General features: G+C 45.5%; 1 protein-coding gene across 1 annotated transcript in view; it reads left to right on the top strand.

Annotated features, from left to right (window-relative positions):
- LOC106578205 (SH3 domain-containing protein 19) overlaps positions 1–19,383 on the top strand; it is a gene marked incomplete at its 5' end in the record, with an annotated part of 42,604 nt that overhangs the window by 1,307 nt on the left and 21,914 nt on the right. Inside the window, 4 exon segments of the mRNA XM_045711583.1 lie at positions 590–638; positions 9,271–9,406; positions 12,961–13,153; positions 14,117–15,370. Coding sequence (XP_045567539.1) covers positions 590–638; positions 9,271–9,406; positions 12,961–13,153; positions 14,117–15,370 — 1,632 coding nt within the window.

Here is a 19,383-nt window from a genome sequence, read left to right as displayed (position 1 = left end):
CTGTATATGGGACCTGTTGTTACCTGTATATGGGACCTGTTGTTACCTGTATATGGGACCTGTTGTTACCTGTATATGGGACCTGTTGTTACCTGTATATGGGACCTGTTGTTACCTGTATATGGGACCTGTTGTTACCTGTATATGGGACCTGTTGTTACCTGTATATGGGACCTGTTGTTACCTGTATATGGGACCTGTTGTTACCTGTATATGGGACCTGTTGTTACCTGTTGTTACCTGTATATGGGACCTGTTGTTACCTGTATATGGGACCTGTTGTTACCTGTATATGGGACCTGTTGTTACCTGTTGTTACCTGTATATGGGACCTGTTGTTACCTGTTGTTACCTGTATATGGGACCTGTTGTTACCTGTTGTTACCTGTATATGGGACCTGTTGTTACCTGTATATGGGACCTGTTGTTACCTGTTGTTACCTGTATATGGGACCTGTTGTTACCTGTATATGGGACCTGTTGTTACCTGTATATGGGACCTGTTGTTACCTGTTGTTACCTGTATATGGGACCTGTTGTTAGTAACATAATGAAGTCCTCTCCAATAATGTTTTTGTGTTTATTTCAGCGACGACTAGAGCCACTTCTCTGAGCGAGAGTAACCCCAGAGATCGAAGGTCAGTACAGCTCTGTTTAACTGAGTCAAGACAACACACATCCTACACTATCTATATTGGTATATTTCTATCTCTCTGTTGATACAGGTAACTGCCAAAATGAGAGAAAATAAAACATTTGATTAAATGAGGGATACAAAGTATGTGTTTCCACACAGGTGTGTTCTCCTGAGTTAATTAAGAAATTGAATATCCCATCATGCTTAGGGTCATGTATTAAAAACCGCCCTGTCGTCCATTAGTTTTTGCTACCATGGATAGAGGAAGAGATCTCAGTGACTTTGAAAGAGGGGTCTGAAAGGAACAATAGGGGGTTTACTGTGTGTGTGTGTGTGTGTGTGTGTGTGTGTGTGTGTGTGTGTGTGTGTGTGTGTGTGTGTGTGTGTGTGTGTGTGTGTGTGTCTCTGTGTCAGTCACCAAATCTCAACCCAATTGAACACTTATGGGAGGTTCTGAACGTTTCCTGAGATGGCGTCTTCCACCACCATTAAAAAAAATATGGAATTTATCTTGGAAGAATGTTATCTCATCCCTCCAATAGAGTTCCAGACACTTCTAGAATCTATACCAAGGTACATTGAAGCTGTCCTGGTCAGCTCATTATGGTAGCCCAATACCCTATTAAAGGGTAGGGTTAAAGGGTAGGGTTAAAGGGTTAAAGGGTAGGGTTAAAGGGTAGGGTTAAAGGGTAGGGTTAAAGGGTAGGGTTAAAGGGTAGGGTTAAAGGGTAGGGTTAAAGGGAAGGGTTAAAGGGTAGGGTTAAAGGGAAGGGTAGGGTTAAAGGAAAGGGTAGGGTTAAAGGAAAGGGTTAAAGGGTAGGGTTAAAGGGTAGGGTTAAAGGGTAGGGTTAAAGGGAAGGGTTAAAGGGAAGGGTTAAAGGGTTAAAGGGAAGGGTTAAAGGGTAGGGTTAAAGGGTTAAAGGGTAGGGTTAAAGGGTAGGGTTAAAGGGTAGGGTTAAAGGGTTAAAGGGAAGGGTTAAAGGGTAGGGTTAAAGGGAAGGGTTAAAGGGTAGGGTTAAAGGGAAGGGTTAAAGGGAAGGGTTAAAGGTTAGGGTTAAAGGTTAGGGTTAAAGGTTAGGGTTAAAGGGAAGGGTTAAAGGGAAGGGTTAAAGGGAAGGGTTAAAGGGTAGGGTTAAAGGGAAGGGTTAAAGGGTAGGGTTAAAGGGTAGAAGGGTAGGGTTAAAGGGAAGGGTTAAAGGGAAGGGTTAAAGGGTTAAAGGGTAGGGTTAAAGGGTTAAAGGGAAGGGTTAAAGGGAAGGGTTAAAGGGTTAAAGGGAAGGGTTAAAGGGTAGGGTTAAAGGGTAGGGTTAAAGGGTAGGGTTAAAGGGTAAAAGGGTAGGGTTAAAGGGAAGGGTTAAAGGGAAGGGTTAAAGGGAAGGGTTAAAGGGAAGGGTTAAAGGGAAGGGTTAAAGGGTAGGGTTAAAGGGAAGGGTTAAAGGGTAGGGTTAAAGGGTAGGGTTGAAGGGTTAAAGGGTAGGGTTAAAGGGTAGGGGTTAAAGGGAAGGGTTAAAGGGAAGGGTTAAAGGGTAGGGTTAAAGGGTAGGGTTGAAGGGTTAAAGGGAAGGGTTAAAGGGTAGGGTTAAAGGGTAGGGTTAAAGGGAAGGGTTAAAGGGAAGGGTTAAAGGGAAGGGTTAAAGGGAAGGGTTAAAGGGAAGGGTTAAAGGGTAGGGTTAAAGGGAAGGGTTAAAGGGTAGGGTTAAAGGGTAGGGTTGAAGGGTTAAAGGGTAGGGTTAAAGGGTAGGGTTAAAGGGAAGGGTTAAAGGGAAGGGTTAAAGGGTAGGGTTAAAGGGTAGGGTTGAAGGGTTAAAGGGAAGGGTTAAAGGGTAGGGTTAAAGGGTAGGGTTAAAGGGAAGGGTTAAAGGGAAGGGTTAAAGGGTTAAAGGGTAGGGTTAAAGGGTTAAAGGGTAGGGTTAAAGGGTAGGGTTAAAGGGAAGGGTTAAAGGGTAGGGTTGAAGGGTTAAAGGGTAGGGTTAAAGGGTAGGGTTAAAGGGAAGGGTTAAAGGGTAGGGTTAAAGGGTAGGGTTAAAGGGTAGGGTTAAAGGGAAGGGTTAAAGGGTAGGGTTGAAGGGTTAAAGGGTAGGGTTAAAGGGAAGGGTTAAAGGGTAGGGTTAAAGGGAAGGGTTAAAGGGTAGGGTTAAAGGGAAGGGTTAAAGGGAAGGGTTAAAGGGTAGGGTTAAAGGGTTAAAGGGAAGGGTTAAAGGGTAGGGTTGAAGGGTTAAAGGGTAGGGTTAAAGGGAAGGGTTAAAGGGAAGGGTTAAAGGGTAGGGTTAAAGGGTAGGGTTGAAGGGTTAAAGGGTAGGGTTAAAGGGTAGGGTTAAAGGGAAGGGTTAAAGGGAAGGGTTAAAGGGTAGGGTTAAAGGGAAGGGTTAAAGGGTAGGGTTGAAGGGTTAAAGGGAAGGGTTAAAGGGAAGGGTTAAAGGGTAGGGTTAAAGGGTTAAAGGGAAGGGTTAAAGGGTAGGGTTAAAGGGAAGGGTTAAAGGGTAGGGTTAAAGGGTAGGGTTAAAGGGTTAAAGGGAAGGGTTGAAGGGTAGGGTTGAAGGGTAGGGTTAAAGGGTTAAAGGGAAGGGTTAAAGGGAAGGTAGCATAAAGGGAACCACGTGTAAAATATGTATTTGCGTTAGTATAGACATCAAATGTCCCAATGCAAAGTTACACCTCACTTTTCTATTTATTTTTTTGGTAAGAAATAAACAAAGAATGTCGAAGTCATGTCGGATAAAAAAAATTACAAAAATTCTTCCCCGGGCTGTGATGTAATATGGAGGACCCAGCAGGCCAGCCTATTCCCTATAAATGTAAACACCAACAGAAATCACTTCAAATGTATTACTTCAAATTAAACTGCAAAAATGTTTGCACTCGTGACTACTGGTTTCAATTGCATTTCCTGCCAAACCTACAGTTAGGTAGATAGATTCCAGATGTCAGCTAGCAGTAAGCCAAGGTGGAAAAAGTTACAAAAGTCATGTAGCTCCTACTTCAGAGAAAATCCCCGAGAGGTCGCCCCAAAAAAAGAACACAGATGAAGAACTACACAATTAGAGCAAGCAGGTATCCTTTTCTATAGTGCATTGTGGGTCGTTTAAAAAAAAAAAAATATATATATATATATATATATATATATATATATATATATATATATATATATATATATATATATATCCAGAAATAAGTTAAATAAATATGTTAATAACTCCAAAACATAACTATGTAACCAGATGTTGACTAAAACTTTTTAACAACATTGTTGTTGTTACATTGGTGAGTTAAAACTCGTGCTTCCTGCTGGGGGGGGTTGGAACTGATTCAGGGAACGAAACCAGGAAATGAACAGAGGAACAGAATCAGAACCAGAAACTAAAGTGTTCTATACTGTTCCGTAACAGAACCGTTATTTTAAAATCATCGGAACCGGTTAATAACTCTTTTACTTAACCAGACATTTTATTTTCAGTCCCGCAAAAATGGCAAACAACGTGCTTTATGCAAAGCTCTCAGTCTGTCAGCCAGTTAAACTTATTCCAGCGTCTGCCTGCCAGCTGGAAATCCTTGCTTGTGTGTACGTGTGTAGGCGACCCGCCCCTCCTCCTCTGAAGCCTTGTCTACTGTAGCCCCTCCCCCTCTGAAGCCTTGTCTACTGTAGCCCCTCCTCCTCTGAAGCCTTGTCTACTGTAGCCCCTCCTCCTCTGTAGCCTAGTCTACTGTAGCCCCTCCTCCTCTGAAGCCTTGTCTACTGTAGCCCCTCCTCCTCTGAAGCCTAGTCTACTGTAGCCCCTCCCCTCTGAAGCCTAGTCTACTGTAGCCCCTCCCCTCTGAAGCCTAGTCTACTGTAGCCCCTCCCCCTCTGAAGCCTAGTCTACTGTAGCCCCTCCCCCTCTGAAGCCTTGTCTACTGTAGCCCCTCCTCCTCTGAAGCCTAGTCTACTGTAGCCCCTCCCCCTCTGAAGCCTTGTCTACTGTAGCCCCTCCCCCTCTGAAGCCTTGTCTACTGTAGCCCCTCCCCTCTGAAGCCTCGTCTACTGTAGCCCCTCCCCCTCCGTAGCCTCGTCTACTGTAGCCCCTCCCCTCCGTAGCCTCGTCTACTGTAGCCCCTCCCCTCCGAAGCCTCGTCTACTGTAGCCCCTCCCCCTCTGTAGCCTAGTCTACTGTAGCCCCTCCCCCTCTGTAGCCTAGTCTACTGTAGCCCCTCCCCCTCTGTAGCCTAGTCTACTGTAGCCCCTCCCCCTCTGTAGCCTAGTCTACTGTAGCCCCTCCCCTCCGTAGCCTGGTCTACTGTAGCCCCTCCCCCTCCGTAGTCTAGTCTACTGTAGCCCCTCCCCCTCTGTAGTCTAGTCTACTGTAGCCCCTCCCCCTCTGTAGTCTAGTCTACTGTAGCCCCTCTGTAGTCTAGTCTACTGTAGCCCCTCCCCTCTGTAGCCTAGTCTACTGTAGCCCCTCCCCTCTGTAGCCTAGTCTACTGTAGCCCCTCCCCTCTGTAGTCTAGTCTACTGTAGCCCCTCTGTAGTCTAGTCTACTGTAGCCCCTCCCCCTCTGTAGCCTAGTCTACTGTAGCCCCTCCCCTCTGTAGCCGAGTCTACTGTAGCCCCTCCCCTCTGTAGCCTAGTCTACTGTAGCCCCTCCCCTCTGTAGCCGAGTCTACTGTAGCCCCTCCCCTCTGTAGCCGAGTCTACTGTAGCCCCTCCTCCTCTGAAGCAGCGTCTACTGTAGCCCCTCCCCTCTGATGACGTTACAAACGTGATTGAGAAATTAGGGAAATTAGGGAAATTAGGGAAAGAGATGCTAGTTAAGGATGGATTCATGAACTAACGTTCGGTCTGGTCCAGCGTTAAGCCGACTCTGATAGAAGCCGCTCCTCCGTAGGTATAATTCAGATTAATGCATGTCATAACAAGGTGCCCAGGGCTTCAAGCCAAGCTTCCTCCGCCCTCTCTCACTCTCTCCCCTCCCGCTACATGGCAGTCTCATCTCTCGCCCTTCACTGGTCTGTCCAACACTGGTCTGTCCAACACTGGTCTGTCCATAGTGACTGGTCTGTCCATAGTGACTGGTCTGTCCTACACTGGTCTGTCCATAGTGACTAGTCTGTCCTACACTGGTCTGTCCATAGTGACTGGTCTGTCCATAGTGACTGGTCTGTCCTACACTGGTCTGTCCATAGTGACTGGTCTGTCCTACACTGGTCTGTCCATAGTGACTAGTCTGTCCTACACTGGTCTGTCCATAGTGACTGGTCTGTCCATAGTGACTGGTCTGTCCAACACTGGTCTGTCCATAGTGACTGGTCTGTCCTACACTGGTCTGTCCAACACTGGTCTGTCCATAGTGACTGGTCTGTCCATAGTGACTGGTCTGTCCTACACTGGTCTGTCCATAGTGACTGGTCTGTCCATAGTGACTGGTCTGTCCATAGTGACTGGTCTGTCCTACACTGGTCTGTCCATAGTGACTGGTCTGTCCTACACTGGTCTGTCCATAGTGACTGGTCTGTCCATAGTGACTGGTCTGTCCTACACTGGTCTGTCCATAGTGACTGGTCTGTCCATAGTGACTGGTCTGTCCATAGTGACTGGTCTGTCCTACACTGGTCTGTCCATAGTGACTGGTCTGTCCAACACTGGTCTGTCCATAGTGACTGGTCTGTCCATAGTGACTGGTCTGTCCTACACTGGTCTGTCCATAGTGACTGGTCTGTCCTACACTGGTCTGTCCATAGTGACTGGTCTGTCCATAGTGACTGGTCTGTCCATAGTGACTGGTCTGTCCATAGTGACTGGTCTGTCCATAGTGACTGGTCTGTCCTACACTGGTCTGTCCATAGTGACTGGTCTGTCCATAGTGACTGGTCTGTCCATAGTGACTGGTCTGTCCAACACTGGTCTGTCCATAGTGACTGGTCTGTCCTACACTGGTCTGTCCAACACTGGTCTGTCCATAGTGACTGGTCTGTCCAACACTGGTCTGTCCATAGTGACTGGCTGTCCTACACTGGTCTGTCCAACACTGGTCTGTCCATAGTGACTGGTCTGTCCATAGTGACTGGTCTGTCCAACACTGGTCTGTCCATAGTGACTGGTCTGTCCATAGTGACTGGTCTGTCCAACACTGGTCTGTCCATAGTGACTGGTCTGTCCAACACTGGTCTGTCCATAGTGACTGGTCTGTCCTACACTGGTCTGTCCATAGTGACTGGTCTGTCCTACACTGGTCTGTCCATAGTGACTGGTCTGTCCATAGTGACTGGTCTGTCCATAGTGACTGGCTGTCCAACACTGGTCTGTCCATAGTGACTGGTCTGTCCATAGTGACTGGTCTGTCCAACACTGGTCTGTCCATAGTGACTGGTCTGTCCAACACTGGTCTGTCCATAGTGACTGGTCTGTCCATAGTGACTGGTCTGTCCATAGTGACTGGTCTGTCCTACACTGGTCTGTCCAACACTGGTCTGTCCATAGTGACTGGTCTGTCCAACACTGGTCTGTCCAACACTGGTCTGTCCATAGTGACTGGTCTGTCCAACACTGGTCTGTCCATAGTGACTGGTCTGTCCAACACTGGTCTGTCCATAGTGACTGGTCTGTCCTACACTGGTCTGTCCATAGTGACTGGTCTGTCCATAGTGACTGGTCTGTCCATAGTGACTGGTCTGTCCATAGTGACTGGTCTGTCCTACACTGGTCTGTCCATAGTGACTGGTCTGTCCTACACTGGTCTGTCCTACACTGGTCTGTCCATAGTGACTGGTCTGTCCATAGTGACTGGTCTGTCCTACACTGGTCTGTCCAACACTGGTCTGTCCATAGTGACTGGTCTGTCCATAGTGACTGGTCTGTCCAACACTGGTCTGTCCATAGTGACTGGTCTGTCCATAGTGACTGGTCTGTCCAACACTGGTCTGTCCATAGTGACTGGCTGTCCTACACTGGTCTGTCCAACACTGGTCTGTCCATAGTGACTGGTCTGTCCAACACTGGTCTGTCCATAGTGACTGGTCTGTCCATAGTGACTGGTCTGTCCAACACTGGTCTGTCCATAGTGACTGGCTGTCCTACACTGGTCTGTCCAACACTGGTCTGTCCATAGTGACTGGTCTGTCCAACACTGGTCTGTCCATAGTGACTGGTCTGTCCATAGTGACTGGTCTGTCCAACACTGGTCTGTCCATAGTGACTGGTCTGTCCAACACTGGTCTGTCCATAGTGACTGGTCTGTCCTACACTGGTCTGTCCATAGTGACTGGTCTGTCCTACACTGGTCTGTCCATAGTGACTGGTCTGTCCATAGTGACTGGTCTGTCCATAGTGACTGGCTGTCCAACACTGGTCTGTCCATAGTGACTGGTCTGTCCATAGTGACTGGTCTGTCCAACACTGGTCTGTCCATAGTGACTGGTCTGTCCATAGTGACTGGTCTGTCCAACACTGGTCTGTCCATAGTGACTGGTCTGTCCATAGTGACTGGTCTGTCCAACACTGGTCTGTCCATAGTGACTGGTCTGTCCAACACTGGTCTGTCCATAGTGACTGGTCTGTCCAACACTGGTCTGTCCATAGTGACTGGCTGTCCAACACTGGTCTGTCCATAGTGACTGGTCTGTCCAACACTGATCTGTCCATAGTGACTGGTCTGTCCAACACTGATCTGTCCATAGTGATTGGCTGCACAGTGAGTGTGTTTGTCTGTCATTGTGAGGCTTAATGACTTTCCTATACAGAAAAAAACTAATTTCAGAGGTTTCAAAAGGGACAGAAAGGAACTATAAATAAACCGGTACTTTTTGGGGTTCAGAACCGGTACAGAACTCTGTTTTGCTGGTTGGAACAGTGGAACGGTTCTGTTCAGGAAAATAATAATTTGTGTGCCAACCCCTTTTCCTACCCGTTAAAACACTATGTAAGTGTTTCCTTTATTTTGGCAGTTATCTGTATATATCTTTATTTTCTATTTCTCTATCAGGTTGATATCCTCTCTATGTTGTCCTAGCTCTATGATGATATCTTCTCTATGTTGTCCTAGCTCTATGATGATATCTTCTCTATGTTGTCCTAGCTCTATGATGATATCCTCCATGTTGTCCTAGCTCTATGATGAAATACTTCTCTATGTTGTCCTAGCTCTATGATGATATCCTCTCTATGTTGTCCTAGCTCTATGATGATATCTTCTCTGTTGTCCTAGCTCTATGATGATATCCTCTATGTTGTCCTAGCTCTATGATGATTTCCTCTCTGTTGTCAGAGCTCTCTGATTTCCTCTCTATGTTGTCCTAGCTCTATGATGATTACCTCTCTATGTTGTCTTAGCTCTATGATGGTATCCTCTCTATGTTGTCCTAGGTCTATGATGATATCCTCTATGTTGTCCTAGCTCTATGATGATTTCCTCTCTATGTTGTCCTAGCTCTATGATGATTTCCTCTCTGTTGTCCTAGCTCTATGATGGTATCCTCTCTATGTTGTCCTAGCTCTATGATGGTATCCTCTCTATGTTGTCCTAGCTCTATGATGATATCCTCTCTATGTTGTCCTAGCTCTATGATGATTTCCTCTCTATGTTGTCCTAGCTCTATGATGATATCCTCTCTATGTTGTCGTAGCTCTATGCTCATGTCCTCTATGTGTTGTATCTCTACGCCAGGCGTCCAGAGATCACCATCCTTTCAGCAGAGCCACTGGTGTCTAATACCTGGTTCCCCGGGGCTTCTGGGGGATTCCCTCCTCCTCCTCCTCCCGCCGCTCAGATCTGGGGCAGTAGTATACCTCCTACTATACAGGTAACTAACCCTCCTCCCACCACTATGATCTGGGGCAGTAGTATACCTCCTACTATACAGGTAACTACCCCTCCTCCTCCTCCCACCACTATGATCTGGGGCAGTAGTATACCTCCTACTATACAGGTAACTAACCCTCCTCCTCCCACCACTATGATCTGGGGCAGTAGTATACCACCTACTATACAGGTAACTACCCCTCCTCCTCCCACCACTATGATCTGGGGCAGTAGTATACCTCCTACTATACAGGTAACTAACCCTCCTCCCACCACTATGATCTGGGGCAGTAGTATACCTCCTACTATACAGGTAACTACCCCTCCTCCCACCACTATGATCTGGGGCAGTAGTATACCTCCTACTATACAGGTAACTACCCCTCCTCCTCCCACCACTATGATCTGGGGCAGTAGTATACCTCCTACTATACAGGTAACTACCCCTCCTCCCACCACTATGATCTGGGGCAGTAGTATACCTCCTACTATACAGGTAACTACCCCTCCTCCTCCTCCCACCACTATGATCTGGGGCAGTAGTATACCTCCTACTATACAGGTAACTACCCCTCCTCCTCCCACCACTATGATCTGGGGCAGTAGTATACCTCCTACTATACAGGTAACTACCCCTCCTCCTCCCACCACTATGATCTGGGGCAGTAGTATACCTCCTACTATACAGGTAACTACCCCTCCTCCCACCACTATGATCTGGGGCAGTAGTATACCTCCTATTATACAGGTAACTACCCCTCCTCCCACCACTATGATCTGGGGCAGTAGTATACCTCCTACTATACAGGTTACTACCCCTCCTCCCACCACAATGATCTGGGGCAGTAGTATACCTCCTACTATACAGGTAACTACCCCTCCTCCTCCCACCACTATGATCTGGGGCAGTAGTATACCTCCTACTATACAGGTAACTACCCCTCCTCCCACCACAATGATCTGGGGCAGTAGTATACCTCCTACTATACAGGTAACTACCCCTCCTCCTCCCACCACTATGATCTGGGGCAGTAGTATACCTCCTACTATACAGGTAACTACCCCTCCTCCTCCTCCCACCACTATGATCTGGGGCAGTAGTATACCTCCTAATATACAGGTAACTACCCCTCCTCCCACCACTATGATCTGGGGCAGTAGTATACCTCCTACTATACAGGTAACTACCCCTCCTCCCACCACTATGATCTGGGGCAGTAGTATACCTCCTACTATACAGGTAACTACCCCTCCTCCCACCACTATGATCTGGGGCAGTAGTATACCTCCTACTATACAGGTAACTACCCCTCCTCCTCCCACCACTATGATCTGGGGCAGTAGTATACCTCCTACTATACAGGTAACTACCCCTCCTCCCACCACTATGATCTGGGGCAGTAGTATACCTCCTACTATACAGGTAACTACCCCTCCTCCCACCACTATGATCTGGGGCAGTAGTATACCTCCTACTATACAGGTAACTACCCCTCCTCCCACCACTATGATCTGGGGCAGTAGTATACCTCCTACTATACAGGTAACTACCCCTCCTCCCACCACTATGATCTGGGGCAGTAGTATACCTCCTACTATACAGGTAACTACCCCTCCTCCCACCACTATGATCTGGGGCAGTAGTATACCTCCTTACTATACAGGTAACTACCCCTCCTCCTCCTCCTCCCACCACTATGATCTGGGGCAGTAGTATACCTCCTACTATACAGGTAACTACCCCTCCTCCTCCTCCTCCCACCACTATGATCTGGGGCAGTAGTATACCTCCTTACTATACAGGTAACTACCCCTCCTCCTCCTCCTCCCACCACTATGATCTGGGGCAGTAGTATACCTCCTACTATACAGGTAACTACCCCTCCTCCTCCTCCTCCCACCACTATGATCTGGGGCAGTAGTATACCTCCTACTATACAGGTAACTACCCCTCCTCCTCCCACCACTATGATCTGGGGCAGTAGTATACCTCCTACTATACAGGTAACTACCCCTCCTCCCACCACTATGATCTGGGGCAGTAGTATACCTCCTACTATACAGGTAACTACCCCTCCTCCTCCTCCTCCCACCACTATGATCTGGGGCAGTAGTATACCTCCTAATATACAGGTAACTACCCCTCCTCCCACCACTATGATCTGGGGCAGTAGTATACCTCCTACTATACAGGTAACTACCCCTCCTCCTCCTCCTCCCACCACTATGATCTGGGGCAGTAGTATACCTCCTACTATACAGGTAACTACCCCTCCTCCCACCACTATGATCTGGGGCAGTAGTATACCTCCTACTATACAGGTAACTACCCCTCCTCCCACCACTATGATCTGGGGCAGTAGTATACCTCCTACTATACAGGTAACTACCCCTCCTCCTCCTCCCAGCACTATGATCTGGGGCAGTAGTATACCTCCTACTATACAGGTAACTACCCCTCCTCCTCCTCCCACCACTATGATCTGGGGCAGTAGTATACCTCCTACTATACAGGTAACTAACCCTCCTCCTCCTCCCACCACTATGATCTGGGGCAGTAGTATACCTCCTACTATACAGGTAACTAACCCTCCTCCCACCACTATGATCTGGGGCAGTAGTATACCTCCTACTATACAGGTAACTAACCCTCCTCCCACCACTATGATCTGGGGCAGTAGTATACCTCCTACTATACAGGTAACTACCCCTCCTCCCACCACTATGATCTGGGGCAGTAGTATACCTCCTACTATACAGGTAACTACCCCTCCTCCTCCCACCACTATGATCTGGGGCAGTAGTATACCTCCTACTATACAGGTAACTACCCCTCCTCCCACCACTATGATCTGGGGCAGTAGTATACCTCCTACTATACAGGTAACTAACCCTCCTCCCAGCACTATGATCTGGGGCAGTAGTATACCACCTACTATACAGGTAACTACCCCTCCTCCCACCACTATGATCTGGGGCAGTAGTATACCTCCTACTATACAGGTAACTACCCCTCCTCCCACCACTATGATCTGGGGCAGTAGTATACCTCCTACTATACAGGTAACTACCCCTCCTCCCACCACTATGATCTGGGGCAGTAGTATACCTCCTACTATACAGGTAACTAATCCTGAATGTTGGTTTTCCGTCAATTTGTTGTCGAGGGGAATTTCATATTATTATGTGACTACAGCCTGGGTCTATTATAATCACATCACATTGTGATGTCATGATGTGGGACAGAAGTATCGTTTTATTTATTTTTATTTCACTTTTTGTTGGGGGGGATTGGCCAATAGGGAGAAAAACCTTCGTATATGACAGTGTTTTATGATAATCACGATAGACGAAGGTTGACATAGCCCAACCCTAGTAAAGACCTGTCATGGTTTTATAATTCCTCTGTAAATATGTCCCCTGTGTTTATCACTCTCTGGGGTCGATCGGATGACTTGCAGTAATCTGTGCTCTTTCGTGATGTGAGTCATGAATAGTTTTGTTGACAATTTTGTTTTCCTCCCTGGCTCTTCCTCCCTCCCCTCCACCTCCCAGCCTCCCCCCTCCTATGATGAGGTGATTAGAGAGAAGAGACAGGAACAGGATCAAGTGTTGCCTCTCTCCTCCTCTTCCTTCTCCTCACCCTTATGCTCCGTCTCCACGACTACCATCGCCACGCAGACTGACACCGGACCAAAATCCTCAGTTCCAACTCGCAGTCACGCCCCAGTCCAGAGAGGCTCAGTGGGTAAGAGAGGGAGAGGTTGACAGCACACAGTCTATTAATCAGTTCTTAGATTTCTGTTTTGGGATGTGTAGTTCTAGAATAGTTCAGTGTTGAGAGGCTGTTTTGGGATGTGTAGTTCTAGAATAGTTCAGTGTTGAGCGGCTGTTTTGGGATGTGTAGTTTTAGATTAGTTCAGTGTTGAGCGGCTGTTTTGGGATGTGTAGTTCTAGATTAGTTCAGTGTTGAGCGGCTGTTTTGGGATGTGTAGTTCTAGAATAGTTCAGTGTTGAGCGGCTGTTTTGGGATGTGTAGTTTTAGATTAGTTCAGTGTTGAGCGGCTGTTTTGGGATGTGTAGTTTTAGATTAGTTCAGTGTTGAGCGGCTGTTTTGGGATGTGTAGTTTTAGATTCGTTTTAGATTAGATTAGTTCAATGTTTGAGCGGCTGTTTTGGGATGTGTAGTTTTAGATTAGTTCAGTGTTGAGCGGCTGTTTTGGGATGTGTAGTTCTAGAATAGTTCAGTGTTGAGAGGCTGTTTTGGGATGTGTAGTTTTAGATTAGTTCAGTGTTGAGAGGCTGTTTTGGGATGTGTAGTTTTAGATTCGTTTTAGATTAGATTAGTTCAATGTTTGAGCGGCTGTTTTGGGATGTGTAGTTTTAGATTAGTTCAGTGTTGAGAGGCTGTTTTGGGATGTGTAGTTTTAGATTAGTTTTAGATTAGATTAGTTCAATGTTTGAGCGGCTGTTTTGGGATGTGTAGTTTTAGATTAGTTTTAGATTAGATTAGTTCAGTGTTTGAGAGGCTGTTTTGGGATGTGTAGTTTTAGATTAGTTCAGTGTTGAGCGGCTGTTTTGGGATGTGTAGTTCTAGATTAGTTCAGTGTTTAGAGGCTGTTTTGGGGTCCAAAATCTGACATTAGGTCAAATTCATCCTACTTCTACTGGTGCTTGTTGCTTCAATGTGTGAATTGGTGTTTGTTTGTAGCCACCAGAGCTCCAAAACCTCCCAGACCTTCTTTTCCCTTTATATCCAAACCTGATGACACGCCGTCGCGCGTTGATGACACGGTGGGAACTGCTACTGCTACTGTCGACCCTCTCCTTTTCCTAGAAGACCGTCCGGCACTACACACACACACTCCGACCAGCAGACACACCGAGGACACCAGACCAGCAGCGTTTCACAGTGACCTCTTGACCTCTGATCCTTTCTCACCTCTGACCTTTGCCTCTGGCAGCCAGACCGACCAATGGGTGCAGTCCTCCTCGGTCCCACCCCCTCATTCCACTGTTGCCTTGACAACTCCCTCCTCCCCTCCTCTGCTTCATAACCGGCCCAGGCCACACCCTCGCACGAAGAATAGCCTTCGACCAATCAGGCGAGAGGTCAAGGTTCAGACCCTGGTGAGGCTGGGACAGACAGAAAGTGAGGTCACAGAGAACCAGGAAGTGAGTTATCAGGAGGGGAAGTACCTTCAGGAGCTCCTGGACGCCTTTAGCTCTGACGATTGGGGCTTACCTGATCACCATAGCAACGACAACAGCGAGAGCGACTCGGGAGAAGAAGAAGAGGAAGATATGAGTACTCTGAGAGCCAGGATACAAGCCTTCGAGCAGCAGCAACAGGCAGAGGACCACGGTAGCCATGCAGACAACGGCGCGTTGCTAGGGCGGGGGAGACCTGAACCCCGTCACCGAGTCCAGGCCCCGTCCAAACCGGCCCCTCCCATCGCCCCTAAACCCTCCCTCGCAACCAAGACCGCCTGCAAAGGAGTCTGGCAAGGAGGAGGCTCGGTGGCGATCGCCGTGAACTTGACTGCTGATACAACCACCGCACAGCCCAAACCCAGTGACCCGTCTCCCAAACCCAGTGACCCGTCTCCCAAACCCAGTGACCCGTCTCCCAAACCCAGTGACCCGTCTCCCAAACCCAGTGACCCGTCTCCCAAACCTATTAAGACCACCTTAAGTACCCCTGTCCTTGTTCCTGTCCCTGCCCTTAACCCTATTGTCCCAATCCCTGCACCCCGACCCCTGCTCCCTAGAAAGCCCCACTCTGAACCCCAAAGACCAGACCGCCAGGCGGGGCAGACAGAGGGGACCCCCCCAAATCCCTGTCCTCCTCCCAGACCTCCAGTAGCACCCAGGACTAAACCCTCCGTAGACCTCCACAGCACCAACACTAGACCAAGTGTTGCTCAGAAGCCCACTGCCATGACGTCATCCGGTCGAGCAAGTGGTAAGTGAGCACTAAGCTACCTATGATGTGTTTTGAGAAGTGTGAAAGCCCGCTAACTGAGAAGTGTGATAGCCCGCTAACTGAGAAGTGTGATAGCCCGCTAACTGAGAAGTGTGATAGCCCGCTAACTGAGAAGTTTTTGAAACATTTAAAAATATATATATACTTAACCTTTATTTAACAAGGCAAGGAGTTTTTTGGTATAAAAAGAAACGGAATACCTAGTGAAATATACATGGAGGAGACTTAACCTGTCTGGGCTAGGGGGCAGTATTTTCACGGCCGGATGAAAAACATACCCAATTTAAACAGGTTGCTACTCTGGCCCAGAAACTAGAATATGCATATTATTAGTGGATTTGGATAGAAAACACTCAGACGTTTCTAAAACTGTTTGAATGGTGTCTGTGAGTATAACAGAACACATGGCAGGCAAAAACCTGAGAAAATTCCAAGCAGGAAGTGGAAAGTCTGAGAATTGTAGTTGTTCTTTTGATTCTCTATCGAAGCTACAGTGTCTGTGGGGGATGTTGCACTTCCTAAGGCTTCCATTGGCTGTCTAAAGCCTTCAGAAAGTGGTTTGAGCATTTTCCTGTCACTGGGCAGATAATAGGAGCTCAGTTACTGAGTGGTCTGCCTGGCAACAAAGGGATTGGATATGCGCGGTCACACGAGCACGCCCGTTCCTTCTTTTTCTTCTTGAATGAATATGCTATTGTCCGGTTGGAATATTATCGCAATTTTACGTAAAAAATAGCATAAAGATTGATTTTAAACAGCGTTTGACATGCTTCTAAGTACGGTAATGGGACATTTTGACTTTTCGTCTCTCGTTCCGCACTCGCGCGTTATGCCTTTGGATAAGTGATCTGTACGCACAAACAAAACGGAGGTATTTGTACATAAATATGGATTATTTTGAACAAAAACAACATTTCTTGTGGAAGTAGCAGTCCTGTGAGTGCATTCTGACGAAGATCAGCAAAGGTAAGAGAATATTTCTAATACTAATTCTGAGTTTAGGTTGCCCCGAACTTGGCGGGTGTCTGGATAGCTCACCGTGATGGCTGAGCTATGTACTCAGAATATTGGAAAATGTGCTTTCTCCGTAAAGCTATTTTAAAATCTGACAGAGCGGTTGCATCCAGGGGTAGTCTATATATAATTCTTTAAATAATTGTTATATATTTGTCAACGTTTATGATGAGTATTTTTGTAAAATTGATGTGCACATTCACCGGACGTTTTGGTGGGAATACATTTTCTGAACATCACGCGCCAATGTAAAATGCTGTTTTTGGATATAAATATGAACTTTATCGAACAAAACATACATGTATTGTGTTACATAATGTCCTAGGAGTGTCATCTGATGAAGATCGTCAAAGGTTAGTGCTTCATTTAGCTGTGTTTGGGTTTTATTGACACATGTCCTTGCTTGGAAAATGGCTGTGTGATTATTTTTGTCTATGTACTCTCCTAACATAATCTAATGTTTTGCTTTCGCTGTAAAGCCTTTTTGAAATCGGACAATGTGGTTACATCAAGGAGAAGTGTATATTTAAAATGGTGTAAAATAGTTGTATGTTTGAGAAAGCTGAATTATGACATTTTGTTGTTTTTGAATTTGCCGCCCTGATATTTCACTGTCCCACCTAGCCCATAGAAGTTAATCAAGCTAGTCGTCTTGAGTACTTTCTTATCTCTTTCGCTCGTTACTGAAGACGGAGTCGTCTATGATTCTCCAAATTATTAATAGAGGAAGCTAATTATTTTAGGCAGATGTTCACTTTTCCGTCTCATCCTTTCCCACTGAATGAAGATTATAGTAAGGAATTCTTTCCAAATAATATAACAAATGGAATATTAACAAATGTACAGAAAGATCAGTGCGAAGGCCAAATTACAGAGGAATAACTTTTTGAGACTATTAAATCCTTTCAGTCTGGAAAAACCCCAGGGCTTGATGGCATACCGGTAGAGGTATATCAGGTATTTCTTGATATACTAAAAGCTCCATTGTTAGATTGTTTTAACTACTCCTATAGAAATGGTAGTTTGTCAGGTATTCTGCAGGAAGGTCTGATTTTTCTATTATTAAAACACTACCCAGATGGCAAATATAAAGACCCAGTCTGACTAAAAAACTGGAGGCCCCTTACACTTCAATGTTGTGATGCAAAAATACTAGCAAAATGCATAGCACTAAGAATTAAAAGGGTTTTACCAGGTATTGTTCATCCTGATCAGACAGGTTTTTTACATGGACGATACATTGGAGATTATATACGACAACTACTAGACATAATAGAACATCATGAAACGTATAATAAGCCAGGAATGGTATTTATAGCGGATTTTGAAAAGGCATTTGATAAAGTAAAACTGGATTTTATTTAGAAATGCCTGGATTTTTTCCAATTTTGGTAATTCTCTTATAAAATGGGTAAAAATAATGTATAGCAACCCCAGGTGTAAAATAGTAAATAACGGCTACTTCTCAGAGAGTTTTGAATTGTCAAGAGGAGTTAAACAAGGGTGTCCGCTGTCACCATATCTATTCGTTATGGCCATTGAAATGCTAGCTATTAAAATCAGATCCAATAACAACATTAGAGGATTAGAAATCCAAGGCTTAAAAACAAAGGTGTCCATGTATGCCGATGACTCAAGTTTTATATTAAGTCCGCAAGCTAGATCCCTGCAATGTCTCATTGAAGATCTAGATAACTTTTCTGTACTCTCTGGACTAAAACTAATTATGATAAGTGTACAATATTACGTATTGGATCTTTTAAAAAATACAACTTTTACATTACCCTGCAGTTTACCTATAAAATGGGCTGATGGTGAAGTAGACATACTCGATATTCATATCACAAAAGATATAAATAAGCTCTACACAATGAATTTCAATAGAAAACTTGTAAAAATAGACAAGATCCTGCAACCATGGAGAGGTAAATACGTCTATTTATGGAAAAATTGCCCTGATTAACTCCTTAGTCATATCTCAGTTTACTCACTTACTTATGGCGCTGCCTACTCCTTATACGTTTGTCAAATCATATGAGCAAAAAATATTTCGCTTTATCTGGGATGCTAAACCAGACAAAATAAAGCATGCCTATCTATATAATGAATATGATTTGGGTGGGTTGAGATTATTCAACATAAACCTCTCTCTAAAAGCTTCACTCATTCAAAGGTTTTACTTGAACCCTAAATGGTTCTCAAGTAGATTACTAAGAAAAGCTCATCCATTGTTTAAAAATGGCCATTTTGCCTTTGTGCAGATTGCCATGTCTCATTTTCGATTAATTGAAAATGATACTTTTTTCAAAGTATCTCTCTTTTTCAAACAAGCATTGCAGAGCTGGCTACAATTTCTATGTCACCCCCCTGAAAAGATAAAACAAATATTACAACACATATTATGGCTGAAGTCAAATGTGCTGGTTGATAAAATACCTGTATTTATGGGAAATATGTTTGAACAGGGTATTTTGTTCATAAATGATATTGTAAATTGGAATGGTAGAATTATGGCCTTCATGGAGTTATCAGAATTGTAAGGAAAGGTCTGCTCAATCCAAGAGTACAACCAATTGATTACAGCATTACCCCAAAAATGGAGGAGGCAAGTGGCAGCGGGAGGAGGTAGGGAACTGGTCTGTCTGCCCAACATAAAGGATCAAAACTTGCGGAGGAATAAAAATAGCATAAATAGGAAAGTATACCAGTTTCATTTGAGGACCAGGATGTTGACAACTGTGCCATACAGATTGCAAAATAGTTGGGAAGAGATTTTTGATGTACCGATTCCATGGTACAGGGTGTATGAGTTGATATATAAAACAACACAAGATTCAAGACTTCGTGCTTTTCAGCTAAAATTATTATATAGAATTCTTGCCAGCAACAAAATGTTGAATATTTGGGTCATAAAATCATCGAAGCTCTGCAGATTTTGTTGTGAGGATACAGAATCGATAGACCATTTCTTTTGGTAT

The sequence above is a fragment of the Salmo salar genome, unplaced genomic scaffold (genome assembly GCF_905237065.1).
Source record: "Salmo salar unplaced genomic scaffold, Ssal_v3.1, whole genome shotgun sequence".
Classification (NCBI taxonomy): domain Eukaryota; kingdom Metazoa; phylum Chordata; class Actinopteri; order Salmoniformes; family Salmonidae; genus Salmo; species Salmo salar.
The sequence above is the reverse complement of the archived record's forward strand: the minus strand, read 5'-3'. Positions and strand labels throughout refer to the sequence as shown.